The sequence below is a fragment of the Uranotaenia lowii genome, chromosome 3, assembly GCF_029784155.1.
Source record: "Uranotaenia lowii strain MFRU-FL chromosome 3, ASM2978415v1, whole genome shotgun sequence".
NCBI lineage: Eukaryota > Metazoa > Arthropoda > Insecta > Diptera > Culicidae > Uranotaenia > Uranotaenia lowii.
The window spans coordinates 256,723,644-256,734,689 of NC_073693.1; the positions used below are offsets into that span (position 1 = coordinate 256,723,644).

At 35.9% G+C, this 11,046-nt stretch overlaps 1 protein-coding gene and 1 pseudogene across 1 annotated transcript; both read right to left on the minus strand.

The window, feature by feature from the left end:
- Positions 1-1,457: 1,457 nt before the first annotated feature.
- LOC129751680 (RAC serine/threonine-protein kinase) lies at positions 1,458-9,407 on the minus strand. The gene is made up of 5 exons (XM_055747336.1): positions 8,608-9,407; positions 8,343-8,540; positions 8,122-8,273; positions 7,405-8,023; positions 1,458-7,332 (listed from the first exon to the last, which is right to left on the minus strand). The coding sequence occupies exons 1-5, from the start codon at positions 9,157-9,159 to the stop codon at positions 7,252-7,254; spliced, it is 1,602 nt and encodes a 533-aa protein (XP_055603311.1). The 5' UTR covers positions 9,160-9,407; the 3' UTR covers positions 1,458-7,251.
- Positions 1,832-1,993, minus strand: LOC129758876 (U4 spliceosomal RNA; annotated as a pseudogene).
- Positions 9,408-11,046: the final 1,639 nt, after the last annotated feature.

Genomic DNA, 11,046 nt, shown 5'->3' on the forward strand with positions numbered 1-11,046 from the left:
TTTGAAAAAGTTATGCGCTGCAGACTAAGATTGATCCTAGGCCTAGTAGAAGATCCCTTGCCAAATTTGGGAAGGGGTCGCTCAACGAGCCTGAAGTTTGTATGGGATTTGAAGACATTTTGTTCGGGAGAAACATGAAAAACCAGTTTTTTTATCAACAACTTTGATTCCATGTCACTAATATAGACAAAAAAAACTTTGGTTCCCGTCGGCCGATTTCTTTCAAAAACGGGTTTTTTAAAAGCCTAAATTATGAAAACTATTTCATCCGAAGACTGCATTTCGATAAGAGTTAAGATAAAAAAAGTTATTAGGCTTCAAAAATGGGCTAACTTTTTTACGGTGGTATTCATCACTGGTTATGAGGCGTCGATATGTTGGACCGCCCCGACTTATTAACAGTGATGAATACCATCCTTAAAAAGTTTGCCCATTTTTGTAGCCCTATATCTTTGTTATCTCTAATGCTCGTTTCGTCTATTTATTAGAACAAACTTTCATCCGACGGGTCCTACAACACCACAAAGAAGGCTGGAAGGAAGTTGAAAACCCTGAGGTAGCTTCAAAACCACAGCTACAGGAAGCCAACACCGAACCCTAGCGGAAACTGTTCTTGGAAGTGACCCCAGTTAATCCCATTTCCTTTCCTATAATAAGAATTGATTTAACAGTTGAGTAGCCGCGACGATTACGGCCCCTTCTTACTAACCCAAAGTTAGGAAAAATACCCCGGCACATAAAAACTTTATAAGTAAAATGCCTTAATAAAACCAATTGTAAATAAAAAAATCTTTTTTATCTCAACTATTATCGAAATGCAGTCTTCGGATGAAATAGTTTGCATAATTTAGGCTCTAAGAAAACCCGTTTTTGAAAATAAAAATCGGCCCACGGGAACCAAAGTTATTGATGAAAAACTGGTTTTTCATGTTTCTCCCGAACAAAATGTCTCAAAATCCCATACAAACTTCAAGCTCGTTGAGCGATCCAATCTGGCCGAGATTTGGCTGAGATTTGGCCGAGATCTTGTACTAGGACTAAGATCAATTTTAGCCTGCAGCGCATAACATTTCACAGGTTTTGAATTTCCCATACAAATTTGAGGCAGTCTTATGAACACGCTACATTTTCAGTAAGAATTTCTAGCTCAAACATAACCGTTTTCCAATTTTGGGTTATTCCTGCAGGGAACACATAAAGTAAGTTTCAATGCAGGAATTGAAAGCAGGTTATTCAGAAATGCAATATACTTTTCTAATAATCGTATATATTATAGACGTATAAAAGTATGTATCGTAATCATAGATGACATTTTGTAGTTAGGTAGACCGATAAATATTTGCGATAACCCTGAGAGTACATTTAATTTCTGTTCGGCAGAGTTTCATAATAGGTACCTATACCTATAACTCTCATGGTTACAGGAATGATTTCGGATAAGTGAAAACTCTGAAGCATATAAATAATTTTTTTATTTAGTTAATAAAGTAGAGTTTTCTGTTACGTCTTAATCCTATTGTATTCTTCGCGATTTTCGTACTATGTACTACTACTTCCTGCGTGATCATCAAGTGAATCGATTTTTGTTAAACTTTTTCGTTACACTCAGCTTTTGCGTCAATAAACTGGCCGATTTCAAAATAACGCGTATTACTCAGCTGCAATCGAGTAATATTAGTAAGGCCGATGACATAGTGCACGCGACGCGATGCGTACCGACAAATGCCAATTAATGCGGCGAAACACATTTTGATGGAAATGTATGTGAATCGCTAAAACCTGACATACTGAATGCGGCAAAGCAGATCCCAATTTGTTACACCGCTCAAGTTCTCGTTGGTGGCGTTCTCCAATTCTCTCTCACTAATTCACCGGCCTAATATATGAGAATAGACGAAAGCAAGATAAGGGCCGTAATTGTTAACGTTTCAACTAGCAATAATCACACCTCGGTAGATCCTCATTGGTTACGATATCGTCACTGCGCAAAGCTTAAATTTTTTTAACTTATATGTACTGCCCCTACTTTCATAACAGTCCCATATGCAAAAACGAGCAAGCGAGAAAATCAGCTTTTTCTGTTTTGGAATACATTTTTAAATTGTGAGCACAGCTTTCAGTGTAAACAAAAATCGTTTAATGGAATATGTTCAAGGTTGTCATAATAAATCGTAGGACCTGAATTTTTCGAAATTTGGCAACTGGTAAGGTCTGGAGCACCATTTTTGTTTGTTATGGGACTGTTATGCGGGCATATTCGAGACCTTTTTCAAATCTACTCGCATAACAGTCCCATACAGAATATGGTTTGTTCACCAAGCTACCTTCTAAGACTTAAATTTGACCATTTCTGAACTTGTAAATGTAGTTCGTGAATTCCACATTGTAAGTTGAACCTTATCATGGTTTTTAGTTGTTTCTGATAGTTTTTACTCACAGGAAGACCATCCTTCCTTTATCTTAGCCTGCCTTTCAAAAACTGTAGTTAAATTTACTGTGTAGTGTGCATAATTCGATATCAAGTGAATTGCATCTTGTATAAATGACTTAAAGCAATAAATAAAAGATCATTTCACCGAAAGAAACATAGTAAGGTAACTTCATCCGTGGTATTTCACATATGGGACTGTTATGCGGGTATATTTCATATGGGACAGTCACTAGTTGATATTTTTTTCGTAATTTCTAGAACAAAGTCTCTTTTTTTATTGTTTCATATTGAAGTAAAATGTACAAAATGACGAACTGTCAGGTTAGATGAAAAATGACGAAAATTCATATGGGACTGTTATGCGGGTAGGGGCAGTGTATACATATTGGATTGATGCTTTTTTTTGCAAACAATTGCACATTCATGAATTTATTTATATTTTTTCCGGTATTTTTATAGTTATACTAAGCACCGTTTTGTGTTATTATCATCATTATCATGTCACCAAACCAATCTATTGTACAATTGAAATTGAATAAGAATATTTGGAACGGAATTTCACGAACATAAGTGTGTCAAAATATCAGAATGGTACATAGTTTTGTGATCATTACAAATTCAATCAAATAAAGAACATGATTTTCAGTGGAACAAACTATCATTTTGTTGAGACACGATTCGTTGAAGAAGTACCAAAAAATTCTAGTTTGGGATCCAAATGTTTCCGTATTTTTGTTTTACATTTTTTTTTAGTTCCAAAGGTTTTAGAGCATATTTGTTTTTCAATTTACTGTACTGTTTACTATATCTAACTGTTCCGTGTACAGAGAATTTGTACGAAAGATTATCTTATTCAATAATTGCAAATTATAGACATTCCGTTAATTTAGATACAAGCAAAAAAGAAAATTTCAGAACAAGTAAATTGGATTGTATGACATCAAGTTCGTTTTCCGCTCCGAACTTTGCTGGCTTTCATATTTTACCTAAATAGCAAAAAACGCTGGTAGCAAAAGACGCGTAAAATTGAACTTCAACGAATTTCACATCATGGCAAAGCGCAAAGTTGGAAAAAGTGAATTGTCGTGTCACCGATATTTGTAATCGTAAAATGTATACATTTATTTACAGTGCTGAAAATATATCAAATTTTTTAAACGCAACCCTTAAATGCTATGAAGACGAAGTATAACTAGAAACACGAAAATTGCCACTGTTTGAATGAAATTTCAAAAACCTTCGTTGATTGTAATTCTTATTATTATAGTATATGTGGCTGTAGCATAACTTAAGAGATATTTGAGGCCTATACCTCGATTATTAAAGCTAAGCAGCCATGTGTTCGGAAAAGAAAAAAGGAAACATTTTACAATTTTACTAGGTATATCCCCGAAGGTATTGGAATTTTAAAACCTTTCTATATCCAGGATTGTTCCAGTGTTTTTGTTTAGGCAAGAACTAAAAATGTTATTGGCGATGGGCGCGCTCGCAATCCGGGTATGCGATTTCTCATGTGTTGAACAGAGAAAGCAATAGCCTTCACACCGACTAGCTGTCATTCTTATGGAAATCTGGGTAAGAGTAAATAGCAAGCTTTATGCTTTTTAGCAGGCCCAAGCCCAAAACTGATTTTTTTTCGTACTATCACCTTTAATTTTTTTTACTACAACGAAATGAAGTACGAGTCGCATTGAAAAAAAAAACAAATCGGCCTAGTTAGTTTTTATACGCACGTTATAGTTATTAATGTTGAAATCTATGCTTCAATTACGTTTCTAAAAGCCTGGGGATGGTACACATTCTTAACGTTAAAACATTAAAATTATGCTTTCTTTATGCATTTCAAATTAATTCTTGAACTTATTACCTATTATATTCATAGATTAAATCTTTGCTCGGTTGTTTTGGAAATTTATAAACTTCGCAGAGGATTTCGTTTTTGAAGGCGTTAGAATCTTCATTGTATCGTTCAATCATTAAGGGTGATAAATATTTTGAGATGTGTTTCCGGCTGATATTTTTAAAATTTTCAGTAGCTACTAACTATCCAAATTGTGAAGTGTTTTGATACAATTTGACAGGTTGCCTTTTTGACAAAAATGATCTACGAAGTTTATGAATCGATTTTTAACTGATCATCGAATTCTGTTCCCATCCCTCTGTATCGTGTTTTTACATTTTATCACAGTTTGATGCTTTTTTATAGTTTTTTATGCTCCAAACCCCTCTTCTTTCGACGTTTGCATCTTCATGCTACATGATAGAAACAAATAAAAAACACAAAGGAAAAGCCAATAACGTTTGCAGAGGAGATGCACGAAATTTTGCATGAATATTAGGGTGGCCCAAAATTGTACTATGTCTGGGATGTTGGGGGCTCAAGCTTCAAATGATAGCTTAGGGTGTAAGAAACAATATTTTATATGGTGGCGACTCAGGATAATGATGTTTAAAGGTCGCACTGGTTCGATTTTTGGAAAAAGGCCAATTTTTCGACATTTTGTCCTAATAACATTTTCAGATCTTGAAAAAGTTTCAAACATGTGTCTCTAATATTTTTTAAATTTTCTTCATAATGTAAGTTTTAAACTAAAAATTTATTGGGACTGTTTTGGACTCTCAATTTGTATGTATGTTTTTTTTTTAATTACGCAATACTATGAATTTTTGAGAAAAAAAATTTATAATTCACAATAAAGTGTACTTTGGATTAACATTTTCAATCAACATTGAATTCAAAAGATGCGCAACGTTATGATGTGCAACTTTGCAGAAGAAAGTGTATAGCTATTACTTGTCGTTAAAAAGTTATTCTAGTTTTTCTGAGTGAAAAAGTCACAAATTTCAAACTTTTGCTAAAAATTGCTCCTTGGGTGCTACTTGGGTGACGGTTTGGTGAATGTGCTATGGCTACAACCACTAAATAAATTTAAAATAAAAATCTAGAAACTTGGAATGGTTCTTTCTGGTGATTTAAGGATCGATAAAAGGATGAAAAAATTTGATATCAGAAGTTTATTTGGTTCTTAGATTACTCGAAACTCATCAACATCATAATATAGAGCAATTCTTAGCAAAAATTTGAAAATTGTGACTTTTTTCCACAGTGAAACTTGAATTACTTTGAAACGACAAGTCATAGCTATATACTTTCTTCTGCAAAGTTGCACATTATAACGTCGCGCATCTTTTGAATTCAATGTTGATTAAAAATCTTAATCCAAAGTACACTTTTTTGTTCATTTTAATTTTATTTTTTACAAAAATTCGTAGTATTGCGTAATTCAAAAAATCATACATACAAATTGAGAGTCCAAAACAGTCCCAATAAATTTTTAGTTTAAAACTTACATTATGAAGAAAATTTAAAAAATATTAGAGACACATGTTTGAAACTTTTTCAAGATGTGAAAATGTTATTAGGACAAAATGTCGAAAAATTGGCCTTTTTCCAAAAATCGAACCAGTGCGACCTCTAAACATAATTTTTCTGAATCGTCGCCATATAAAATATTGTTTCTTACACCCTAAGCTATCATTTGAAGCTTGAGCCCCCAAAATCCCAGACATAGTACAATTTTGGGCCACCCTAATGAATATGGAATGGAGCGTAATGCAGCAGAGGACATAAATCTCACAATATGTTTATAACAACTGGTGATCCGAATTTTTTATTGCAGTCAGTAGAATTTAAAGTAGAATTAGATATTTTCGCAGAATCTTATGGCCGGGGTTAAGGCCAAGGTGCGGGCATTTGCGTATGGACTGTTAATAAAATACGCGTAAAATGGTAAAATGAAATTTAATAGTTATTTTTCAATCCCTTAAAATTTGATGAAAACTCGAATTTTGCGAATCAATTTTGGGTGTGGCAATTCCATCGTGGACAACCTTCACAATATAACCGAAAGAAAAAAAGCACTCAAAAATATTCTGTAAATTACACCAACCGGAATTTCGTAAACGATAAATAATCATATTATTAACCATTGCCTATAATCTCATAGAAGTCAAATAAAAATAGATGTAGTGAATGGGATATGAAAAATGATCAATTTAATTTTTGAAACTGTATAATATTTGTTTGTTCATGACAGTTTTTTTAGCGGTATGATTAAATTAATATTTTTGAGGTCAGTGTTTTAAATTTAAATTGTCTGACGAAATAATTACAAACAACTGATGCGAAAATATGTAGAATGTTTGTGAGATTTTTTCCTCAGTGATGAATTTATAAGGATTTAACCTCACGGCTGACATTCAGCTAGCCGTGTTCCGGGCTATCGGGTCGCGACGATTGTCGCTGATTTAGTTTCAGTGTTCTTTCGTGTGAAACGAACTTGAACAAGTTGTAATTGCCTATTGTGTACTTGAGTTTGAGAACTCCTGAAGGACCTTTTATTCCATATACCAAACGGTCAAACTTTGAAATCCAAGTCCGACTGGGTGTTAGTTGTAGATAAGCGGTCCGCCTTTTTTTTCTTTAAAAAAAACAAGACTATTGCATACATTATCCCCATGTTTCTGCAAACGAAATAGAAATGGCTTCTCATAAATTTAACGCTCTTCTCTGGTATAATAATCCTGTATCTCAAACACTAGATGGCAGTTTTAAACAGCAAAAACAGTTTGCAATTACCTGGACCCTTCAGCTATGTCATTCTACAAACGAAAGCATGCATTACTTGGTAACCCAGCATGGCGATACTTTCCCTAGTAAAAGCACTTGAAATATTCGCCTTGAGTCCGGAATTTGAGTTTCCCAGCAGTGTAGTCTTTCGGTTGGTTTCCTAAAGTTCAGAGCGTATGAATTATGAATTTCAGTGCATCGACACGAAACTGTTAGGATTGTTGATGAACGAAGGCGTGTTCAAAGTAGAAGCCATATCTTGATAGCTGAACTGTAATTAAAAATTAGGAAAATTTCAAAAGGTAATTGACACATCATTGAAGAGAAAGTAATACGATTTTACCTGTGAAAAGTGTGGTTCTTCTTGGATTGCTCCAAGTGGCCCACCATTGTCTGGAGGAGTCAATTCAACGCTTTCTCCAGTGAATTCCTGATCAAAGTAACGAGTATCGGTATCGGACGTGACTTGTGGTTTAAACGGAGGAGGAATTCTTTTCTGTACCAGATCCGTCCAATTAATACTAGAGAAGAAAGGATGAATCATAATTTCTTTTGAGTCGTTGGGTCCTCCGCCCAGTCGATCCTTCGGTTGTTTCATTAACAATCCACTGAGCAGATCCCTAGCATTGGCACTGATGTTTCTCGGAAATTTGACTTCCTCCATTAGGATCAAAGTGAAAAGGATGTCGTGATCCCGATTATAAAAAGGTAATCGACCGCACATCATTTCGTACATCACAACGCCAGTGCCCCACCAGTCCACTGCTAGGCCGTAGTCGTTGTCTTCCAACACTTCGGGGGCCAAATATTCCGGTGTTCCGCAGAATGTTTTGGTAGTGCGGCCGTACGTGATCTTTTCCTTACATAGGCCAAAATCAGCTATTTTAATGTGTCCGTCTTTGTCCAGTAAAAGATTTTCCAGTTTCAAATCTCTATATACAATCTCGTGTGAATGAAGATAGCTGTGAAAGAAGCCCAAAATTTGTTTAATTTGATTTACATAAGCTGCGGTATTCTTTTAACAATGATTGTAAGTTTATGATTGTTTCGGTAAACTTACCCTAAGGCAGAAATGATTTCAGCTCCGTAAAATCGCGTTCTATCTTCCGAAAAAACTCTCTCTCGGCTCAAGTGGAAGAATAACTCGCCCCCGTTGACGTACTGCATCACAAAGCAGAGCCGGTCAACGGTTTGAAATGAATATTTTAACGACTAGAAATGGTAATAAGATGAAACAGTATTCATAAATGTATTGTTCGAATTATGTGTTTTTGTACTCACGATCAGGAAAGGATGATTAGTTTTCTTTAGTACGCTATTTTCAGCCATGGTGTGCGCGACTTCGTCCTTCTGAACAATAACATCTTTTTTAAGAATTTTTATGGCGTACAGTTTGGCTGTCGTTTTTTCGCGACACAAGATAACTTTTCCAAAAGTACCTTTACCAAGCACCTTTAAAAACTCGAAGTTTTCTAGGGTCTGTTAAACAAAACAAATATAAATTAGATATGGAATCGTTTTGCATGTGAAATAAAAATCTACTTACCACTTTCTTACGACCACTGAGTTTTCCTGTTGAGGTTCCTTGAACCGAAAACTTCTCAGTCAGCAACTCGTCCTCGGCAATCGAACCCATTTCTACATCTTCGGTGCCTTGGATATCAGCCTGATACGCTTCAGATTCCGTCAAGCGGTTAGCAACGCTTCGGATTGCCTCGACCCATTCCTGTCGTTCGCGCTCTTCCTCGACGTGGAACATGCGCTCGATAACTGTAGTCCACTGCAATCCCCGAATGATGAATGTGAATGGTCGTGGTCTGTCAACGGACATGATTTGGCAACCGCGAACCGTAAAATTATTGGACGGCTCAGCCTGAAAGGAAGCATCTGGCCTGTTCTTGTAGCCGACGAGGGTACCGTCATCTCGCAGAATGAAATAGCGAGATCGCCAATTCTTGATGTGTTCGCCGCGCTTGTAAAGCCATCCCTCTTTTATTACCTGTGCTGGGGCAGCACTCGCTACGACCGGTAGAGATTGGGTGGCGCGACTAGGGGTCGATATGGGTACCGCTTGTGTTTGTGCGGATGCCTCTGACATGGTATGGTACAGTTTTCGTACACAGTCCGAGTTTAGATAACAAAAATCAATTCGATGTTACCTTGCGAGTTTTATTCTTTTCTCAGTAATGGCAATCCAAAGCCCACACGAATTACGTTTTCTTACAATAGTGAAAACGTGCACAGTTTGGCTGTTATCTTGGTTTTGCGATCGCTTAAAGGAGATTTAAATGCTTCTTTCGCTAGTTTTCCGCGACGCTAACGACAACAGTACCTACTGTTTTCGTACCTATAATACAAACATTGATAATGAATACCGATTGAGTTCTAAATTTGTTGATTGTACTTTCTTTTCTGTATATATGTGTTTAATAGCACACTAACTATGCGAAATGAATTATGAATTTTCTTTTTTTACACAAATTTTAATTTAAAATACACTGCCTATACTTATAAAACTGTACTACGTGTAAACCATTCTATAGTTCTTGTCTATAGGATTTCTTCAAAAGTTCAAAAATTGGGAACATGGAATCTTTTTTTTATTATTAGTTGGAATATAGAAATTTCTAACCGTTGAGTCGTCACCACTATTACGGCTCCCTCCTCTACCAACCTAGTAAAATGCTGAGTTATAGATACACTTGTCTTCAAACTTGTTAAAGTAAAAGGCATTTTCCCGTCTCATGTCCAATCATTATTCCTAAGAAGCGGTACTCTATCGTTTTAATATTGCTGGCAGCAATTTGTGCAGTTGCGGCCAAGGTTACCATGACATCGAGCATATTAACTGGTCGTGTGAGGTCCATCTTGTAGCCAGAACGACTTTCATAGACTCCCTTGGGAGGAGTCCGAGGAAAACCACCTAACGTCCCAATGAGAGATATACTAGCTGTGCTAGATTTGAGCTTTGAACTACAGACCGCGTTCGTTTTTGGCAACACGCCCGAAAATTTTATGTATGTATGTATGTATGTATGTTGGTAATCCACCATGGGTGCACGGATTCACCGCAGTTTCTGCCAAAGTATGGGTTCACATGCATTCCTTAGATTATTAGGTTCGACAAATCTCCAATGCAGCGCGCCACCATACCCGGACCCCATGGCTTCGTATGAACTGTTATGTGGTGAATGTATTGCGTGTGTTGATGTAGGTATATTTTGGAAGAACGAATCAATCAGGTGGGCTGGTTTACTTACAGGTATTCCGGCATCCGTGTATATATCTGGCCAGCTGGCAACTGATTGAACATTCCAATTATATAGTCAGTTATATAATAAAACACATCTTACCTGTCGGCCCGCTTATGGGATTCGAACCCAAAAGTTTTTCTTGCCGATACCGGGAATCGAACCCAGTACGCCTGGCGTACCAATACCAGACTCGCGCCAGCCTTTCCACTAGACTTTCCACATCGGCGCTGCAACACGCCCGAAAATTTTATGTTGCCAAAATCGAACGGTTTTTTTGTCACTTTTTTATTTCAAATTTTTATTTAAAATTATTCAAAATTGATGTATAACCTTATATTAGCATAAAATTTTTCAATTTGGCACAATTATATTAGTTTTAAGCAGTAAAACATGTAAAGAATCGTGTTTTTACAGTTTAAAACTATTAGAAATAAGCCCAATTGAGAAATTTCATGCAAATATTACGTTTTACATTTATTTTGATTAATTTGAAATGAAAATAAAAAATAAAAAAGTTACAAAAAAACCGTCTTTTTTGGATGTTGCCAAAATCGAACGGGGTCTGTATATGCTCAAAACCTATCTTTTACTGAAAGCTATCGATCTTCGTCTATATTTTTTTTGGTATGGTATAAGCCGTTTCACATAAAGATTTACAGAAAAAGGCATAAGTAATATTAAAGCATTTCGGTATCGAATTTTGAATACGGCGAATGCGCCCAGAATGCGCC

Coding starts and splice junctions, on each gene's coding strand:
- LOC129751680 (XM_055747336.1), bottom strand. CDS start 9,159: ATGTCAGAGGCATCCGCACAAACACAAGCGGTACCCATATCGACCCCT. Junction 8,024..8,121: donor GAAATCATTTCTGCCTTAGG/GTAAGTTTACCG, acceptor CTTCTTTCACAG/CTATCTTCATTCACACGAGA. Junction 7,333..7,404: donor AAGAACCACACTTTTCACAG/GTAAAATCGTAT, acceptor TTTTAATTACAG/TTCAGCTATCAAGATATGGC.